We start from the raw sequence: 21,883 nt of genomic DNA, 5'->3' as shown, positions 1-21,883 counted from the left end.
AAGTGCAATGGAAAGGCATGTGTAAGAAAGGCGTACATTTCTTATTAAGTCTGAATCGGGCCTTTTGAAAGAAAAATCTATGGCCACCAAGTAATTTGAGAATGCCTTAATTCAGGTCTATGGGAAGCTGTGTGATGGATAGCTGATGAGAGAACAAACTGCTCTCTTCACAGTCGATTGTACTCTGCCAGCTTTGTTGGACCACTTTGGAGGCAACAATATATTAGTTAATCCAATTTAGAGCTGAAGTAGAATAAGGTTAAAGTTTGAATGACAGAGGTCTCTCTCTCTCTCTCTCTCTCTCTCGTTCTTTCAATATCTCTTTTTCTTTCAATATCACTCTCTCTGTGGATTTCAAGGGGCGATAGAGCGTGGTCATGGTTGATTCTAGTGATGTTTAGGGCAGCCAGATAGTTTGCCTAACAAATGAGTGGTGGTCATTACCGTGCAGATTTACATAGCAGGAACAGAGCTTGGGTTCCACCACACAGACAGGGAGTGTGTGAGTGATTTTTAAAGAGCCACTTCCTTTGAAAAGCAACAAATCCCTTTGAAAATGGCCTATGTGGCATTGATATGAGTCAGAAACATTTATTCTAGTTTCAAAATTGAATACAAAGTATAAATAGGATAATTTTGGTAATGAAGTCGGTTTCATCTAAAACGGAATAAACGAATAAATGAAGGTTGGGTTTTGATTTGACAATGTCCATTGTCCGCTAATATGGGGTGAACAGCTACCGGTGATTGCTCAACATTCCAGTAGCATCGACAGTGAGGCAGACATGCCCAGCACCTCTGACTTTGTTTATAGGAGACAACATGTCGCAAATGTCTTTATTTAAGGAATACTGCACCAAAAACCTTAGATGTAAAATTGCTCAACTAAAACATCCTTGGCAAAAACATCCAAATGTATTACAGATTTCTTGAGTCATCTTAGATTCATATAGTACCACAGTATGAGTCATAAAACCTAGTGGTCAAACAAGGAAATGGTTCCAATCATTTTTCCCAAAGTGGTTTTTGGAAAAACTTAAAATAAGGGCTGTGTTTTGTATAGGTTTACCCTGGTGTGACATTTTGATAACTGTACATCTCTTTCAGACAAGGTGACTTTTATCAATATATTTGCCTGTATTCCCCCCCACCCCAAATTAAATGATAATTAGATCCTAATGTGGCTATCATAAAGAACTGCAAATGCCATTATGATCTGGATGAGACTGCCGAATCGAGGCAAAGGTAAGAATCTCTGGATGAACTATCTAATGCCTACTTTGATGCTAATTAGCATTTTAGAATTTGAGAGTAAATAGAGCCAAATATATTGATAAAAGTCACCTTGTCCGAGAGAGATTTCCATGGTTATCAAAACGTCACGCCAGGGTAAGCCTACACGAAAGACAGCCCTTATTTTCAGTGTTTAAAAAATTCACGATGGGAAACATGAATGGTGGAGAAAAAAAATTGACCGCTAGGTTTTATGGGTATTAATGACACCTCCACTGTGGGGCATTATTCAGGGAGTGAAATAGGCTTCCCCTGTCTACTCTCATGGGGGCAAACATCCATAACCAAATGCAGAATCGGTCAGGAAATACACTTCCAAGACTGAAATCTTGTTTTTCTAATGAGCAACAGAAAAACACAATCGTCAATCGGCGTGTTCAGTGGCTCTAAGAGTGGGTATGGCAACACACAATAGTGTGTGTGCTAACCTACAGCCACATGGATCAGCACAGCATTTACGTGTGCATGTAAACACCATACATTTTGGAATACTTTCACGTGCACTGTAGGTATCAGTTAGTCTACAATAATTATACGTGTGCCCAATTCATGAAACACATAACAACATTAGTGTCTATTCTGCTCTTATCTCTCACATGGGCAGGCTCATCTGTGCATCAACATGCATGAATGAGGGGGGTGAACACAAATCCATACAGTAGAATGTGAAAACACATGGCATACAGTTTGAACAATGCCATTAACATACAGCACTCGCATAGAAACATTACATTCCCAAAAGTAATACCTCTACAACTCTAAACTTGACAGAGCTGGAATTCTGATAAAAGTACTTGGCTTCTGGTAACTGAACACAATGGGTAATATCTACTACATCATACCTTCACCGAGAGATCTGTGAGAATAAACCTCTGAGCCAGAATCTTTGTTTTGATTTCCATATGTTTGCCTACGCAATCTCCTGTTGTCATAACAAGTTGGTCTAATAGACCTCAGCTTTGCATATGTGGGAAACTGCAAACGGCTGGGTGGGTTAGCGTGGAGATGGATGGATAGATAAACGGATCAGGAGAGGGGGATAGGGGTAGGAGGCACAGAGGAAGAGGCAGAGAGTGACAGAGAATGGAGAAAGGGGAAGATGGTTCCTACCCTTTTTCTTTTTGAAAGGGATAGGGGAGGGATTACGGAGGTTTTGGTAAAACATCGGTGCTGGAAGACTGTTGGTTATCAGTGTGTACGTGGTCAGAACAGGTATGAGGTTGTATGGGTATGCATGGGTGGGTGTATTTGTGTAGGTCTGCATAGATGTCAAGTTTTCTAACTGACCGATAGATCTAGACAGAAAGGACATCATACATACATCCAAGCCAGTGTACCACCCATTATGTTACGAAATGTTACCATAAATGAATCCTATGCATCCCCCCCCTCCTGTCAGTATCCTGGGCAGGATGTCGGTGAGGGGCTTGGACACCTCCTGTCCCCCCATAAAGCGCGAGCCCTCCAGCCCCAGCCCCAGCTTCCAGGGGGACAGCCCATCTCAACCCAGCCCTGAGGGCTCCTCCTCAGACACCAACTCCAGCTTTGGTCTCCTGGGCAAGAGTCACAAACACACCAACGGCTTGGACTCACCAGGGCTCTACGGACACACTGCGGGCATGGGGAACAATGGAACAGCCAACAGGTGCGTGTGTGTAAGGGTTTATGCTTGGGTGCATGTACCATACAGTATGTGTGTCTAACCCCTTTCTCTCTCTCTCTCTCTCTCTCTCTCTTTCTCTCTTCCACCAGGCGGTTTGGTGGCGAGGATGGCCAGGTGAAGTGTGAGTTCTTGCTGGATTCTGTGGCTAAGAGGCTGTGTCTGGTGTGTGGAGATGTGGGGTCAGGGTACCACTACGGAGTGGCCTCCTGTGAGGCCTGCAAGGCTTTCTTCAAGAGGACCATCCAGGGTAAGACACTTACAATAATTCACATAAACAACGGGGTTAAGAGTTCACCTGAAGTGCCCACGTGTGTTACAGTATATATGGACAGACACCAGAGGTGTATGGCTTTGTACTGGTAAACCTCCAGTAGGCTGATACATTCCTAGTTCCTGTTTTAGTATCAACACCTGATCAACTCTAAGGAAGCAAGCTTACAGGTTTCCTTACAGTGTGTGTTTGTATGTGTGTCTCATCCATATGTTTGCAGCATGTTGTGTGGGTGTTTTAACGTGATTGTCTGTGACTGTGCCTGTTCCAGGGTCATGGCCCTCATTTAGTTAAGGCTCCTTAAGCCTCCTCCGCATGCAAATGGACATACCCAGGCTCAAAGTTCATACCTGGATGTCTGTCAGATAACATTTTTTATATTAGATCAGATGATCAGATGCGTCCTGATTTTAATAGGATGTGGCAGCTCAGAGTGCTGCTGATTAGCTGACTTCCAGGAAATATTCATAGTTTTCCTCGTTGGAGTTTCCTGTGTCTTTTCAGCATCTTGTTTGTTTTGAAGTGGTTTAATGAAAGGTTTAAGAAGTGACAGAAAAAATTGTCCCCTTTTCTTGACTGGATTTTTGTCTCGCCATCTCTCCCTCTCACCTCTCTGTCTTTACTTGTTTCTCTATATTTCTCTCTATCTATCCCCCCTCTCCTTTCTTTCCCACCCACAGGTAACATCGAGTACAGCTGCCCGGCCACCAGTGAGTGTGAGATCACCAAGCGGAGGAGGAAGTCGTGTCAGGCCTGTCGCTTCATGAAGTGTCTCAACGTTGGAATGATGAGAGAAGGTGAGGAAGGAACTTCTCTACGCCTCAAAGCCAAATAAATGTACTCCTCTATGTACCTTTAAAAATAAACTGAGCGTAGAAAACCTTGTTAATTCCACTTCAATTAGTGTAGATGAAGGGGAGGAGACAGGTTAAAGAAAACATGTTAAGCCTTGAGAAAATTGAGACATGGATTGTGTATGTGTCCCATTCATAGGGTGAATGGGCAAGACAAAAGACTTAAGTGTCCTTGAACGGGGTATGGGAGTAGGTGCCAGGTGCACCTATTTTAGTGTATAAAGAACTGCAACGGTGCTGGGTTTTTCACTCTCAACACTTTCCCGTGTGTGTCAAGAATGTTCCACCACCCAAAGAACATCCAGCCAACTTGACACAACTGTGGGAAGCATTGGAGTCAACTTGGGCCAGCATCCCTGTGGAATGCTTTTAACACCTTGTATAGTCCATGCCCTGACAAATTGAGGCTGTTCTGAGGGCAAAGTGGGGGAGGGGGTGAAACTCAATATTAGGAAGGTGTTCCAAATGTTTGATATACTCAGTGTACACAATCCATGTCTCAAGACTTAAAAATCCTTCTTTGTCCTGTCTCCTCCCTTTCATCCACACGGATTGAAGTGGATTTTAACAATCAACATAAATAAGGGATCATATTTTTCACCTGGAATCACCTGGTCAGTCTGTCATGGGAAGAGTAGGTGTATAATGTTTCTGTATCCCAGTGGATCTTTATCGGTTCAGTACTATAACAGTGTTTTAATTCAATGAAGAACTACAAATCAAGATCTAGAATGTCTTTGTGGATCCAGACTCCCTCTACACAAATAGATTTGCCAACATATGGAGGGAGACCTGTTGTCTTAACTTCAGAGGGAAATGTAATCCCTTTGCCTGTTTAACAGGTCCAGCGCCTTAGTGCCTGCTAGCATTACTGCTCACTGCTCAGTATTCATGTATGGTGTTAGCAGAACAATGCCCAGTATCTTTATAGGACGCTACTGGCTACGGTACCTCCGAAATAGAAAATGGCTATCTGCCAGAGTATGTGTGTGTGAACATGTCTCTATCCTCTTTCTCTCAGACATACAGTCTCTTTTCCAATGTGTCACACTACTCACACATGCGCAGAATAGAAATAGATGATCTAGAATCAACAGACATATCTTGCATTCTACATCTACAGCCCCTAGAGACTCTGGAGAGTTTTATAGTGCGTGTCTGGGGCAGCGGTCTCATGGTCTTGTGGTCAGGACTGGAGTGTGTGGCTGCTGGTGACATATTTTTGGCCAAATATAGAAGAGACCCAAAAAGGCAAAGCTTCACTGTATGAACCACTTATTGAAGGCTGTGTGTGAGCAACCGACACCTGTTTATCAAAAGGAGAGAGGGAGAGAGAGAAGGAAAGAGTTTACTGCTACCTGCTCCCTCCCCCTTCAGCTCATCAGCTTTGATTTAATCATCCCCTCAACCAGGGTGAGAAGATCAAGCATCTGTCTATAGTCACCCCTTGTGTGTGTGTTTGTGTGTGTGTGCGGGCGGGCGTCTGCTCGTGCGTGTGTCTCCTTTTTTAATTAGCTTATTTTTAATGGGGGAAGGGCATCTCCAGCTCTGGCTCCTATAGCAATTCCCCCCTCGTAAATTCCACCAGATGCCTTGTGGGGTTTCTGGACCTCCATGAAATGTGAACCGCTCCTCGTAACTCCCGTCGTAACCCCCCTGGTAGCGGTTCTCACAACGTGCCTCATCGTGCCTGGTAACACCCCTCTTCCTCTGGGGGGCTGCAGTAAAGGTAGAGACGGGGTGGTGTGACTTTTAACTGAGAGAGAGGTCCATGTCAGCACAACACACAGCTAATGGACAGAGACCCTTGGTCTAGAATAAAATTTGATTGAGCACAGAATGAGTGTTCCGTTTCACAATTCGGAAGGGCTGTGGACTAACAAACATTGTAATTGTTCCACTACTTGGAACACTGGTCTTACCTCATGTGGTTGAATCAGAAAAATGACTTTCTGCATAGTCTCCCCTGAGCAGTGTGCATCTATCAGGGTTTTCCTTGCGTGTCGACGAGGATATGGCAGCTAATCATATCACATAGCACTAATCACATGGAAGACTTAATATACGTTTTGGGCACACTGTTGAAATAGAATGAGTAGATTTCTAATTATTATATACCCCAAAATAACTCCATTCTTTAGTTTGTTTATCTCTTTAAAGAATAAGAGCTTTTGACATCCTTTCATGACCCAGTGCCTGACTAACAAGCTTGCAGTAGGCTAATAAGTAAGGGCATTCGATGACATCAGACCATTATCCGAGGCAGCTTAAGATAGTCCCCTGTCAGTGGCTTTTCTACTACACATACAGTACATGCAGATGGCTATGTGTCAGGTCTCTCCCAGGGGGAAATTATGTCATGTAGAATGACGATCCGGGTAAGTTTTCTTGTGCTCAGTGGACATCCGTGCTCTTGATTCCGTTGGGTGTGTTTTGGGAATGTGTAAATCCCCCTTCGAAAGGTGCAGGGGACTTCAAACAGGGGTGAGGGCAGAGGGGGAAGGGGGGGTGACCCAACACCCGCCTCCTTATCGGAACCCTCAGATCTCTCCGACACAGAGAGGTGTGTGTGTGTGTGTGTGTACACTGTTATCCTCCAGGGCTATTCTTGTCCCTTTGGTTGTCAGCACATTCCTCTCTGAAGAGTTACACTTAGCTCAGATGCCTATGAGTAACTCTTTGACCATCCTCATACACACACACACACACACACACACACACACACACACACACACACACACACACACACACACACACACACACACACACACACACACACACAGAACAAACCTTACTGCCTCTAATACACCTATTGCTCCTTTGCTTTCATATAATCCAATGTGTGTCAACACAGTGAAATCCTTCCCTACACACACTAATCACCTGTCACAAACCGTAGCACCTGCCAACCGTTAGACTAATCCAGACTGTGTTTCCGACCACAGTGGAAGGACTGACATCACTAAGGTCCAGGGGTCCTAGTTTACCCATCTGTCCAATCCTTAATACCCCTCTCATCTCCCCAGGCCTCCGTGTCCAATCCTTAATACCCTCCCTCGCCCCTCTTATCTTACCATTGAGGGACTATTGATGTGTTAGGAATCTGAAACCCCTGACCCTAGCCCCAACCCTAACTCTAGCCCCAACCCTAACTCTAGCCCCAACCCTAAATCTAGCCCCAACCCTAACTCTATCCCCACGTCCATATCCTGGCTCAACCGTAACCCTCACCTCAACCGTAACCCTCACCTCAACTGTAACCCTCACCTCAACTGTAACCCTAACCTCAACCCTAACCTCAACCCTAACCTCAAACCTAACCCTAGCCTCAACCCTAACCCTAACCTCAACTCTAACCCTTACCCCACATGCTAATAAAAGCTCTCTCAAGTCAAGATTCTCTTTGGAGGCGTATAGGGTATCACTGGATGGTGGAATGTGAGTATGGTATTGGCACTGACCCTGGAACTGATCCTGTATATAGCTTACTTACTTTATCGTGTTCTTCTTATTTCTATTTCTCATGTGTTTTTGTTCTACTTTACTCTTGTTTTTATAGTACTACTGCAGTGTTGGGAAAGAGCAAGCGAGAAAGGAATTTCCCTGCACTAGTGCACGTGACATAAAACATTTGAAACGTGAACTATGTGCGTATGTGCGTGTCCGTGTGTGTTGGTGTGTGTATGTAAAGGGACCGCTGTGACCAGCCCACACCATGTTTCCCTTCTTACCCCCTAACCTTGCTGTTAGCTCCTCATCTCCATGGCGATAAGGTTACCGCTGAGCTTGTTAAGATGACCCAGTAACATATTGTGTTACAGGGTTGATGTTGCTATGCCAGCAATGTGACTTCTCTCCAAGGCTCCCTATAATCTTAGAGATGTCACGAGGGAGAAATGTCAATCAAATGAACTTGAATAGTGCATCACTCTCCTGGTTTTGACATTGGGGTAGTCTGCTAAACAGGAGTACTGCGTTTTAGTGTACAGAAGCCAGAAGTTTTGAGAAGTTTTGAGAATGATACAAATATTAATTTCCACAAAGTTTGCTGCTTCATTGTCTTTAGATACTTTTGTCAGATGATGTTACTATGGAATACTGAAGTATAATTACAAACATTTCATAAGTGTCAAAGGCTTTTATTGACAATTACATGAAGTTGATGCAAAGAGTCAATATTTGCAGTGTTGGCCCTTCTTTTTCAAGACCTCTGCAATCCGCCCTGGCATGCTGTCAATTAACTTCTGGGCCACATCCTGACTGATGGCAGCCCATTCTTGCATAATCCATGCTTGGAGTTTGTCAGAATTTGTGAGGTTTTGTTTGTCCACTCGCCTCTTAAGGATTGACCACAAGTTCTCAATGGGATTAAGGTCTGGGGAGTTTCCTGGCCATAGACCCAAAATATTGATGTTTTATTTCCCAATCCACTTAGTTATCTTATGGTAAGGAGCTCCATCAGGCTAGTAAAGGCATTGTTCGTCACCAAACTGTTCCTGGATGGTTGGGAGAAGTTGCTCTCGGAGGATGTGTTGGTACCATTCTTTATTCATGGCTGTGTTCTTAGGCAAAATTGTGAGTGAGCCCACTCCCTTGGCTGAGAAGCAACCCCACACATGAATGGTCTCAGGATGCTTTACTGTTGGCATGACACAGGACTGATGGTAGCGCTCACCTTGTCTTCTCCGGACAAACTTTTTTCCGGATGCCCCAAACAATCGGAAAGGGGATTTATCAGAGAAAATGACTTTACCCCAGTCCTCAGCAGTCCAATCCCTGTACCTTTTGCAGAATATCAGTCTGTCCCTGATGTTTTTCCTGGAGAGAAGTGGCTTCTTTGCTGCCTTTCTTGACAACTGGCCATCCTCCAAAAGCCCTCACTGTGCGTGCAGATGCACTCACACCTGCCTGCTGCCATTCCGGAGCAAGCTCTGTAGTGGTAGTGCCCTGATCCCGCAGCTGAATCAACTTTAGGAGACGGTCCTGACGCTTGCTGGAATTTCTTGGACGCCCTGAAGCCTTCTTCACAACAATTGAACCGCTCTCCTTGAAGTTCTTGATGACCCGGTAAATGGTTGATTTAGGTGCAATCTTACTGGCAGCAGTGTCCTTGCCTGTGAAGCCCTTTTTGTGCAAAGCAATGAAGACGGCACGTGTTTCCTTGCAAGTAACCATGATGGACAGAGGCGTAACAATGATTCCAAGCACCACCCTCCTTTTGAAGCTTCCAGTCTGTTAGTTGAACTCAATCAGCATGACAGTGTGAACTCTAGCCTTGTCCTCGGCAACACTCATACCTGTGTTAACAAGAGAATCACTGACATGATGTCAGCTGGTCCTTTTGTGGCAGTGCTGAAATGCAGTGGAAATGTTTTGGGGTGGATTCAGTTCATTTGTATGGCAAAGAGGGACTTCATCTGATCACTCTTCATAACATTCTGGAGTATATGCAAATTGCCATCATACAAACTGAGGCAGCAGACTTTGTGAAAATGATTATTTGTGTCATTCTCAAAACTTTTGGCCACGACTTTACGTGTGTGTGTGTGTGTGTGTGTGTGTGTGTGTGTGTGTGTGTGTGTGTGTGTGTGTGTGTGTGTGTGTGTGTGTGTGTGTGTGTTGTTAAATTGACCTAAATGTGTGTGTCTCTCTCTCTCTCTCTTTTTTTTCTCTCTCTTTTTCTCTCTACTTTACTCTCACCTTTTCTCTCTCAGGTGTGCGTCTGGACCGGGTCCGTGGGGGCAGACAGAAGTACAAGAGAAGGATAGACTCTGAGAACAGCCCCTACCTCAACCCTCAACACGGCCTGCCACAGAAGAGAACATGTAAGACTCAGCAGTGGAAAAGCACCCTATTGTCAGACTTGAGTAAAAGTAAAGATAAGTTAACAGAAAATGACTCAAGTAAAAGTGAATGTCACCCAGTAAAATACTACTTGAGTAAAAGTCAAAGTATTTGGTTTGAAATATACTTTAGTATCAACAGTAAATGTAATTGCTAAAATTTACTTAAGTATCAAAAGTAAAAGTATGAATAATTTCAAGTTCCTTATTTTAAGCAAACCAGACAGCATCATTTTTTTGTTTATTTAAATTGACAGATTGCCAGGGGCACACTCCAACACTCAGACATCACTTTCAAATGAAGTGTGTGTTAAGTGAGTCCACCAGATCAGAGGCAGTAGGGAGGACCAGGGATGTTTTCTTGATAATTGTGTGAATTTTACCATTTTCCTGTCCTGCTAAGCATTCAAAATGTAACAAGTACTTTCTGGTGTCAGGGGAAATGTATGGAGTAAAAAGTGTATGTGGAGTAAAAGTACAAGTTGTCAGAAATATAAATAGTAATGTAAAGTACAAAAAACTACTTTAGTAGTACTTTCAAGAAAATAAAACACTCTCCCCTTTCTTTTTTTCTCTCTCACTTGCTCTCACTGTCTGTGTCTAATGACATTCTCACATTTGTGCATTTAGATATTAATAAAGTATATTTTAAATGTCTCTCTCGGTCTCTGTCTCTCAGTTCCTCTAGGTGGTCTGGTAGAGAATAAGGTGGTCTCTCTCCTGCTGGTGGCTGAACCAGAGAGTATCTTTGCCATGCCGGACCCCACCGTCCCCGACAGTGACATCAAAGCCCTGACCACACTTTGTGACCTTGCCGACCGTGAACTGGTGGTCAACATCGGCTGGGCCAAACACATCCCAGGTAGGAAAACACACAGACACACATACATGGGTATACACACACACACACACACACACACACACACACACACACACACACACACACACACACGCATCATATTCAATATAAGACTCTTATCAGCTCAGTGGAGATTGTTGTGTCCTGTGTTGGATTAAGACTTTAGTCCAGAAAGTGTGTGTGTGTGTGGTCTGCTAAGCGAAGGTAAGAATGTGGTACTTGAACATGCGCCAGAGTCTAGTGCTACCTGAAAGTATTAGCAGTAGTTTTCTTCAAAACCTTAATGTGGTAGTGTCGCCATCTGTTTGACACAAAACATGCAATGTTGTTATGATTTTCAGTTTGCTTCCATACGACTGGGTTCACATTTGTCTCCAGGGATCATAAGGCAAAATAGGATAAAACAATTGCTATGTGTATTTACAGTCCCTTTCTCCAAACGGATTACTCATTTACCTAGCTCTTATCGATAGCTCTTATCAATGTATAAATTACAGTGCATGGAAATTATATCAGGAAAAAAAGATAGTAGATGTTTTTTCCACTTGGAACCGGCAGTTTCGATAGACCTTATTCATGGTTTCCTCACGTGTAAAGGTGGTGGAATTATTAGGGAATTAAGTCACGGTCAGAACACACCGTATCTGTAGACCTCCGCCCGACCTTCATTTATTAAATCTCCACCCCAAATGCATAGCGGGTGAATAGCATGCGATTCCCATGCTTAAATTCAAGGTCAGAATATGTGGAGAGAGAGAAAGGTGCATACAAATGGAATTAAGTTCCCTTTACGCCTGCTCAACTTGGGTCTGAATTACCCCCTTAATGTTTCTGCCCTTCGTCCCTAAGAGAAGTCTTTAGGGAGAACTTCTAGATTAGGGTTCTCCTGGATGGAAGCTTTGGAAGCAAGAGAAGCTGTTTAAACCTATTAAGATTAAGTTATGGTTTAGTTGTGTAGTGACAACACATATGGACCATCGGATACACACTGATGGTGGAGATAAAGAGGAAAGAGGCCATCTATCTTCAGCCCCTTTGTTTAGTTTGCATTCCACTCTGATGTGGATACATGGTTGAGCTTGTGACAGCCCCCTGGTTTCTCTCTCTGTCTCTCTGTCTCGGTCTCTGAATTCAATTCAATTCATTTCAATTCAAAGGACTTTATTGGTATGGGAAACGTGTGTTTACATTGCCAAAGCAAGTGGAAAAGACAATAAACAAAAAGGGAAATAAACACAAGTTTATATTATATTATTATTGTCTATGTACAGTGCATTCGGACAGTATTCAGACCTCTTGACTTTTTCCACAATTTGTTACGTTACAGCCTCATTCTAAAATGGATTAAATATCAATTTTTCCTCATCAATCTACACACAATACCCCGTAATGACAAAGAGAAAATAGGTTTTTAGAGATGTTTTGCAAATGCATTAAAAATAAACAACTGAAATACCTTATTTACATACAGTACCAGTCAAACGTTTGGACACCCCTACTCATTTAAGGGTTTACCTTTATTTTTACAATATTCTACATTGTAGAATTATAGCGAAGACATCAAAACTATCAAATAACACATATGGAATTATGTAGTAACCAAAAAAGTGTTAAACAAATATAAATATATGTTATACAGTTGTTGTCAGAAGTTTACATAAACTTAGGTTGGAGTCATTAAAACTCATTTTTCAACCACTCCACAACTTTCTTGTAAACAAAATACTTTTGGCCTCATTTTGAGTCAATTGGAGGTGTACCTATGGATGTATTTCAAGACCTACCTTCAAACTATTGCCTCTTGCTTGACATGGGCAAATCAAAAGAAATCAGCCAAGACCTCAGAAAAAATATTGTAGACCTCCACAAGTCTGGTTCATCCTTGAGAGGAATTTCCAAACGCCTGAAGGTACCACGATCATCTGCACAAACAATAGTACGCAAGTATAAACACCATGGGACCACGCAGCTGTCATACCACTCAGGAAGGAGACGTGTTCTGTCTCCTAGAGATTAATGTATTTTGGTGTGAAAACTGCAAATCAATCCCAGAACAACAGCAAAGGACCTTGTGAAGATGCTGGAGGAAACGGGTACAAAAGTATCTTTCCACAGTAAAATGAGTCCTTTATCGACATAACCTGAAAGGCCGCCGCTGCTCCAAGGAAGACGTCACTGCTCCAAAACCACCATAAAAAAGCCAGACTACGGTTTGCAACTGCACATGGGGACAAAGATCGTATTTTTTGGGGACAAAGATCAAACTTTTTGTCCTCTGGTCTGATGAAACAAAAATAGAACTGTTTGGCCATAATGACCATCATTATGTTTGGAGGAAAAAGGGGGAGGTTTGCAAGCCGAAGAACACCATCCCAACCGTGAAGCACGGGGGTGGTAGCATCATGTTGTGGGAGTGCTTTGCTGCAGGAGGGACTGGTGCACTCACAAAATAGATGGCATCATGAGGAAGTAAAATGATGTGGATGTATTGAAGCCACATTTCAAGAAATCAGTCAGGAAGTTAAAGTTTGGTCACAAATGGGTCTTTCAAATGGACAATGACCCCAAGCATACTTCCAAAGTTGTAGCAAAATGGCTTAAGGACAACAAAGTCAAGGTATTGGAGTGGCCATCACAAAGCCCTGACCTCAATCCTATAGAAAATTTGTGGGCAGAACTGAAAAAGCATGCGCGAGCAAGGAAGCCCACAAACCTGATTTTGTTCTTGCCATAATATGGACTTGGTCTTTTACCAATTAAGGCAATCTTCTGTATACCACCCCTACCTTGTGACAACACAACTGATTGGCTCAAACACATTAAGAAGGAAAGAAATGCGCACCTGTTAACTGAAATTCCTTCCTACCTTATGAAGCTGGTTGAGAGAATGCCAAGAGTGTGCAACGTTGTCATCAAGGCACACACCTGTCTATATAAGGTCCCACAGTTGACAATGCATGTCAGAGCAAAAACCAAGTCATGAGGTCGAAGGAATTGTCCGTTGAGTTCTGAGACAGGATTGTGCCGAGGCACAAATCTGGAGAAGGATACCAAAACATTTATGCAGCATTTAAGGTCCCCAAGAACACAGTGGCCTCCATCATTCTTAAATGGAAGACGTTTGGAACCACCAATACTCTTCTTAGAGCTGGCTGCCCGGACAAACTAAGCAATCGGGGGAGAAGGGCCTTGGTCAGGGATGTGACTCTGACAGAGCTCGAGAGTACCTCTGTGGAGATTGGAGAACCTTCCAGAAGGACAACCATCTCTGCAGCACTCCACCCCACTTGAAGTTTGCCAAAAGGCACCTAAAGACTCTCAGACCATGACAAACAAGATTCTCTGTTCTGATGATACTAAGATTGAAATCTTTGACATAAATGCCAAGCGTCATATCTCGAGGAAACCTGGCACCATCCCTACGGTGAAGCATGGTGGTGGCAGCATCATGCTGTAGGGATGTTTTTCAACCGCAGGGACTGGGTGACTAGTCAGGATCGAGGGAAAGATGAACAGAGCAAAGTACAGAGAGATCCTTGATGAAAACTTTCTCCAGAGCACTCAGAAACTCAGACTGGGGCTAACGTTTACCTTCCAACATGACAACGATCCTAAGCACACAGCCAAGACACCGCAGGAGTGACTTCGGGACATGTCTCTGCATGTCCTTGAGTGGCCCAGCCAGAGCCCAGACTTGAACCCAATCTAACATCTCTGGAGAGACCTGAAAATAGCTGTACAGCAATGTCTCTGTCTGTCTCTCTCTCGCTCTCTTTCGCTCTCTCTCCTCCCCTCTGATTTGATGTACAGTATACATGTACATTGTGGATACGTGGATGAGCTTGTGACAGACCCCTAGTCTCTCTCTCTCTGTCACTTTATTTATGTATATTTACATTTGTCTCTCTCGCTCTCTCTCTGTCTCTCTCTCGGTTTGGTAATTCTGTGTTTTGGAAAGGCCCTTGGGCTTCGGCCAACTCTGTTGATCTGGGCTAACTGGGAAAACTAGCCCCTCCCACAACTACACCCATGGTCAGGCTCCGATAGCTATCTAACTGTCCTGCCTCTGTTGGCCAAACAACGTCAGATCCCTTTTAATATACTTTAGGAATATTTCATTTTCCAGTTGAATTTCCTTACATAAGTACTGTTACATAATTTGTCAAGGTACACAAGCATTTAGAAATCGAATGACTTTCCCCCAAAAGATGACAGCCAAGTAGATAGCAGTGGAGGTAGATATATGGCCATATGTGGCTCAATTCAGGAAGGTGAACTTACATGTATGTCGAATTTTCAAGATTGCCTTTTTTGTAACATTTTATAAAAGTACAAACTCAGAGCTTCAAAATGGTATAACATACACTGCAGTTGAGGGGGGGAAATGTCAATGAGCTAAACTTGTTATCCCACTTTTGAGACTAGTAGGAGACAAAATGCCCTTGAATGATTTTCACGTTTTCTAGAGAGCCCTTCTTTGTTTCCGCCCATTCAGGATCATTCATACCCTCTTAAGCCATAGCCCCACCCATCTCTTTTAAGATTTCACATGTAAACACATGAGTGAGCATGGCATTGTCCTCCAGAAAGTAGTCTGTCTAATATCCCCCTTCATTATCTCAGCTAATCATGGATCCTGCCTTTCTCCCGATTTTACTGTAGCTCGGTGCTTTCTCCTTGGCTAAACTATGCTATTTACTAGGTCTAACTAAGCATTTTGATTCACATTTTTGTAATTCAGGCATATGAAAGACCAGTCAAAAGATTGGACACACCTACACATTCAAGGGTTTTATTTTTTTTTTTTTACTATTTTCTACATTGTAAAATAATAGTGAAAACATCAAAGCTATGAAATAACACATAGGGAATCATGTAGTAACCAAAACAGGGTTGAACAAATCAAAATATATTTTAGATTTTTCAAAGTAGCTACCTTGTCACAACACAACTGATTGGCTCAAACGCATTAAGAAGGAAAGAAATTCCACAAATGAACTTTTAACAAGGCGCACCTGTTAATTGAAATGCATACCAGGTGAATACCTCATGAAGCTGGTTGAGAGAATGTCATGTGTGCTCCCTCTCCGGCATCTAGGTCACCAGGCTGCTTGTTATGGCGCACACCTGTCACCATCGTTACACGCACCTGCGCGTCATCAGACTCACCTGGACTCCGTCACTACCCCGATTACCTTCCCTATATATATCAGTCCCTTAGGTTCCGTCCCCAGGCGTCATTGTTTCTGTTCCAGTGTCATGTCTGTGTGTTGTTTGTGTTTCTTGTTTGTATTTAGTTGTGTTTATTTATTAAAACACTCACTACCTGAACTTCCTGACTCTCAGCGCACATGTTACACCGAGAGTGTGCAAAGCTGTCATCAAGGCAAAGGGTGGCTACTTTGAAGAATATCAAATATATTTTGATTTGTTTAACACTTACTACATGATTACTACATGATTCCATATGTGTTATTATTCTAAATTGCAGAAAATAGTATAAATTAATAAAAAAGCTTCAATGAGTAGGCGTGTCAAGTTTTGACTAGTACTGTATATATAATTAACATCCCTACTGTGAAGTATGAAATGGCGTTAAACGTCCCCGATCCTGAATCCGATCACACATATCCAGTATCTCTTCCTTCGCACGCTCTCTTTCCCCAAGCTTTTTCTCTCTCTCACTCAGATGAAAGTCTTTTGGCTCTATCAGCAGTTAATGTCCTGTTCACACCCAAAACATCACCAGGGAATCACCTGTGTTTTTGTTAACGCTTGTCCAGTAATGCTTACACAACATGCTGCCTAAGCAGGTGTGTGTGTGTCTGTGTCTTTCCTGATTCAGCACTTTCTTCGTTCTCAAAGAAAGAACGAAGAGCAACAAAGCGTTCCCCTCCTGAATGCCTTGAAACTCTTCTTCTCTGCTTGTCACCAGTGTTTACTGTCAGAGTGGGAGTCTAACCTAGTCAGTCACATGGATGTGTGTATTTGTAGCCCTTTGCCAGTGGAGCGTTTGTCTGTCTGTCTGGAGTGGGGCAGCCATGGGAAACAACCACCGACACAGACACACCAGGGACCCACTTGAGGGGATAATGGAGAGAGAGAAACTGAAAGAGAGCGAGAGAGAGAAACTGAGGATGAGAGAGTGGGAGGCCGATAGCGAATGAGCAAGAAGGCAAGAGAGAGATAGAGTCAGCGAGATGTTGCGAGAGGGGAAGAGAGATACAGTAGATAAGGACAGAGTGATGAGGGACACAGAAAGAGAGAGAAAGTAGTCTCAGCTCTAGACCCCTGGTAGCACCGTAATGGTAGTGTCACATCAGCTCTGTTTGAGTGGCAGGCTACGGCCCATGGCTGGGGGAACCAGTGGTCCTGGCAGAGGGGCTCAGGCTGTCTTTGCTACTGCCCTAGGGGAGTTTAGTCCAGCTCGGCCACTCAGCACCCTGTCCCCCCCGCCCCTTCGCCTGTCTGGTCCTGTCATGGAGACTGACGTTGATTCTGTCTGAGGGCTATGCTGGGAGGAGATGAGCTTGGCTTAAGACCCTCTCTCACACCACACTTTGGCCTTTTTTAGGCTGCTGTAAGCTGGCTGTGAAGTTATTATGTGTGTGTTTCTGTAGGGGCACAGCTGAACCCTTCCAGCCCAGATAACCCTCTCAAATTGAAGCCTGTACGCCTGTATCATTGTTCCAAGCGCTCCTCATACCCTAACCCTTAACTACAGCATTGAGAATGACATCCCATGGACTAACTGCTCTGGGTTAAGTAAGAGAACATCTTTGTCTCTGCCGGCTTTGTCTTGTCTCTGCGGAACAGAGGACGTCTCTGATGCTCCTTTATGTGTCCCCTTGTGTGTGTCCATGTAGAGGTGTCCTCAAAGACAACGGCACACACACAGACTCACACAATGCTTCTCCTTCTCCTCTGCTGAACGATCGTTCTGTACCGGAATGCTGATCCCTATCAACCAATGAAAGAGTCTGCAGACAGCGTTCCAATCAATCTGGGAGAGATAAGAGAGGAGCGGGAGCCACAGGCGTCCACATGGCAATTGTAAAAGCACCCGACCCTGATAAGAATCACTGATGGTGTAAAAAAAATAAAAAGCCTTCCCCTCCTACTCCTCTTCCTTTCCCTCCATTCTGTAAAACTAATCTTCTGGTTTTTAATTATTGTGTGTGTGTGGAGACTACAGATTGAGTGGATATAATCATGCTCACATGGGGGTGTATCTGTTTGTCAAAGGGAGTGTCTTTATTGGATTGACAACTTATGGGCTTTCACTATTCAACTGTTCCACACCGCTGCCTCCGCCCCTCTGGCCTTAACTGACCCCTCATCCAATGACCCTTCGGTTGACCTTGGTCTAATAATTCCAATGGGTCCAGCCATTCTGACCAAAACCATCACAATTCTATTTTCAAATGCCAATGTTTTTATTTTTAGGTTGTATCTTTTCGATTTAAAATTGTCCTTCCCCTCTTTGGCCGCCCTAATTAGACCTAGCTAAAAACTCCATCTCTCCTCCATCCCCCTAATTAGACCTAGCTAAAAACTCTCCATCTCTCCTCCATCCCCCTTTCTTTAGGTTTCTCCTTGCTCTCGCTGGCAGACCAGATGAGTCTACTGCAGAGTGGATGGATGGAGATTCTGATCCTGCGTGTGGTGTTTCGCTCGCTGGCCCTAGAGGATAAGCTGGTGTATGCTGAGGACTACATCATGGACGAGGAGCAGTCCAAACTAGCAGGTGTACTGGACCTAAACAACACCATACTGCAGCTGGTGAAGAAATACAAAACCATGAGGATTGACAAGGAGGAGTTTGTTGTCCTCAAGGCAATCTCACTGGCTAACTCGGGTATGGAACTTGACTGTGTTGGTGTAATTGAGGTTGAGTTAGGCATGTATTTTCCAATGGCTATTTGTCTTTGCTAGCGTTCAATCTCTGCATATATGCCAACATCATCTCACAATATCATCCTTCCCCTGCCCTATCTATGTTCCTCCCTATCCACCTGCCTTCCCCTCTCCACTGCTCCTCCTCTCCACTGCTCATTCTCTCCACTGCTCATTCTCTCCTCTGCTCCCCCTCTCCCCCTCTCCACTGCTCATTCTCTCCCCCACACCCTCTCTCCCCTGCTCCCCCTCTCCCCTGCTCCCCCTCTCCCCCTCTCCACTGCTCCCTCTCTCCCCTGCTCCCCCTCACCTCTGCTCCCTCTCTCCCCCTCTCCCCTGCTCCCCCTCTCCCCCTCTCCCCCGCTCCCTCTCTCCACAGACTCCATGCAGATAGAGGACGTGGAGGCAGTCCAGAGTCTCCAGGATGTGCTCCATGGGGCCCTGCAGGACTACGAGAGTGCCCAGCACACGGAGGACCCTCGGCGGGCAGGCAAGCTCATCATGACCCTGCCCCTGCTCCGGCAGACAGCCGCCAGGGCTGTGCAGCACTTCTGCAGCATCAAGCAGGAAGGCCGTGTGCCCATGCACAAACTGTTCCTGGAACTGCTGGAGGCCAGGGCCTGACCAGCCACGTGGGACTAGGATCACATAGAGCAAGGATAGGGTAGTGATGTCATAAAGGTCAAGATTAATGCAGGAAGTGGTATTGTGCTGGAAGAACAGAGTGAACAGCAATGAGTGGACCTGAACGGAGACAAAATGGCTCCTCTGTGAAGTTCCAGATGCTCTTCTATTAATAAGTAATTGTTGTCCAATCCTTCTTTATGCCATTCTGGGACTGTTGTGAGTTTGACAAGGCTAACACAGCCCTGCTCGCCATTACAAACTCAGGAGGAGAGGAGGAAGGACTGACATCACCTTAGTGACAGGGATAACTGCCTTATGAGGGATTTTGATGGCAGTTCTTAATATAAACCTAAACAGTGCTAGTGAAATGAAGAAAGACACCCAAAACTTGAAGATCCTCTAGGATTATTATTTGTGTGAAACCAGCTCTAAGCCTGTTCATCTTGCATTTTAGTGCTTGAATAACTTTTCTTTTTTATATCAAATGAACTGTGGACAGGCTTGCCAAAGAACGGTGTGACACACTTAGTCAAAGGATGCAGCAAGCGGTCACAATAACGTATGTAAGGCACTCACCTATAATAAGTTAGGGAACTTGATTTTATTAAGTCACTGTAACTCTTTAAAAAAAAAAAACTTTATTTAACTAGGCAAGTCAGATAAGAACAAATTCTTATTTTTGATGACCGCCTAGGAACAGTGGGTTAACTGCCTTGTTCAGGGGAAGAATTACAGATTTTTACGTTGTCAGCTCGGGGATTTGATCTTGCAACCTTTTGATTACTTGTCCAACACCCTAACCACTAGTCCACCTGCCGCCCCAATGATTATGAAGGTGAGGGGAGATATTGAAAAAAGGCCTATATTCAATCAGCTCAAGAGTTAACCGCGAAAGCAGACACCCGCATAGCGGATGTTTTGGTGGAGTCGGAGGTGGAACTCTCAAATCGGTGAGCCGCTGCTCTTCAGATCATTGTCACGAAGCCACACCCACTGGCGTTAGAAGTTCAGAAAGAAAACGTGTCGAAAGCTATATAGAAATAATGATGCTCGAATGTAAAAATCATTAAACTAAATAATGAGGGTTTCTATCATCCTAATGGAGGTATAGATTACATCTCACATTCCAGTGTTGAACTTGTAATGAAGGCTGCATGGCTTTTCAGATAATGTGACTCGGTGCAGCCAATGGCAGTGTCCGATTTACGTATAATGCCCGGAGCCACTTGTGGATTTGACAGCTCTTAGCGCAGTTCCATCTCCAACACCATCAAAACAGCCGCTACGCAGATGTCAGCTAAAGCAGATCTGATTGAATAGAGCCCTAAAAATGTATTTATTGTTGGCTTGATTATTTTGTTTTTTCGTTTTTTATTTACCAGTGTGGCATTAACGAAGAATATTAAAGGAATAAATACAGATCATTTTCTAAAGATGAAGTCTTTTGTTTTAATAGGTAAATACAACGTTTTGTACTAGCTTCACTACTTCACTCATGGCACTGATACCTGTACTATACCATAGCATCTAAGGCCATATAATAACGTGATGTACAGTACTTGATGACATTGAACCATGCATTGAGTTGTAGATTACACACTGTGCAAAGCACCTTTCTTTCTTATGATGAACATCTGGTGGTGGTATTTCAAACGTGTCTCTGTGTTTCCGTTTCAGAAAGTAGAAATCTTGGGAAATCACAAATGGTCAAATTAATGGAAACTAAATCGCTAGGAATGTGAAAACAGCTTTTAAACTCCCCGTACATTACGGACAACTGTATTTTTATTTGCTCCAACTGTGCGGAATAATCTGTATATTTTTGTGACAAAGTATATCATAAAGTGTGATCCAGCAATACTGTGTGAAGGGGGTGTAAATGTATGTATTCTGTATATAAAGTTCAGCGCCAACTGAGTTGTAACCCATGTTCAGATGAGATGTACACTACTACTACCATTCTCAGGACGATTCTAGGGCAATAAAGATGCTTCCAGTTCCAGAAAGAGTCTTCATCTTTCTATCTGTTATAGGTTTATGACACAATCACATGTCAAAGTCAGACTTTTGGGAAAGAGGGAGGCAGAAGGGGAGACGTCCTCATTGATGAAGAGAGGGGGAATGAAAGGAGGGAAGAGCATGGGGAACTAGTGAAGCAATGGAGAGGGGTAGACGTGAATCATGAGAAGATCATTGCGGAGGAGAGGTGGCGTAGGGAAAGATGCAGGCATTCTGCCTGACGTTACAATAAATAATGGACACCCACATGCTACCGCAGTGACTTGTTTCAGAAAACAGACTGCTGTCACTTTGAACGATTGTCTATGACAGGCGCCTCGTTTCTCAAGGTGGCCATAAATGTTGGCTTGAGGTGTGTCTATTGGACAGATGAGTAGGAAGTGTCGGGGCTGGTAGGGGGACGGTCCCATATGAGAGGATCCATAATTAACGACATTATTTGAATGAAGTCTAAAAGGGCCGCTGGGAACAGATTGTCAAGGTTGTTGAAATCAAGCACCTGACTTCCTCTCAGTCAAAGGTTGTGATTGCCTGACAGGATTATTGCCTTTATGAGGC

General features: G+C 43.8%; 1 protein-coding gene across 2 annotated transcripts in view; it reads left to right on the top strand.

Annotated features, from left to right (window-relative positions):
• The window catches only part of LOC118398581 (estrogen-related receptor gamma-like), a 39,581-nt gene extending 18,269 nt beyond the window's left edge, over positions 1-21,312 (top strand). For both annotated transcript variants that reach the window (XM_052470880.1, XM_052470878.1), the window contains exons 2-8: positions 2,693-2,938; positions 3,046-3,203; positions 3,908-4,024; positions 9,796-9,906; positions 10,604-10,786; positions 18,372-18,641; positions 19,059-21,312. In XM_052470880.1, coding sequence (XP_052326840.1) covers positions 2,706-2,938; positions 3,046-3,203; positions 3,908-4,024; positions 9,796-9,906; positions 10,604-10,786; positions 18,372-18,641; positions 19,059-19,303 — 1,317 coding nt within the window. In that variant the 5' untranslated portion in view covers positions 2,693-2,705 and the 3' untranslated portion in view covers positions 19,304-21,312. The remainder of the gene's footprint in view (positions 1-2,692; positions 2,939-3,045; positions 3,204-3,907; positions 4,025-9,795; positions 9,907-10,603; positions 10,787-18,371; positions 18,642-19,058) is intronic.
• The last annotated feature ends 571 nt before the right edge of the window (positions 21,313-21,883 follow it).

This window comes from Oncorhynchus keta, chromosome 19 (genome assembly GCF_023373465.1).
Source record: "Oncorhynchus keta strain PuntledgeMale-10-30-2019 chromosome 19, Oket_V2, whole genome shotgun sequence".
Lineage (NCBI taxonomy): Eukaryota > Metazoa > Chordata > Actinopteri > Salmoniformes > Salmonidae > Oncorhynchus > Oncorhynchus keta.
The sequence above is the reverse complement of the archived record's forward strand: the minus strand, read 5'-3'. Positions and strand labels throughout refer to the sequence as shown.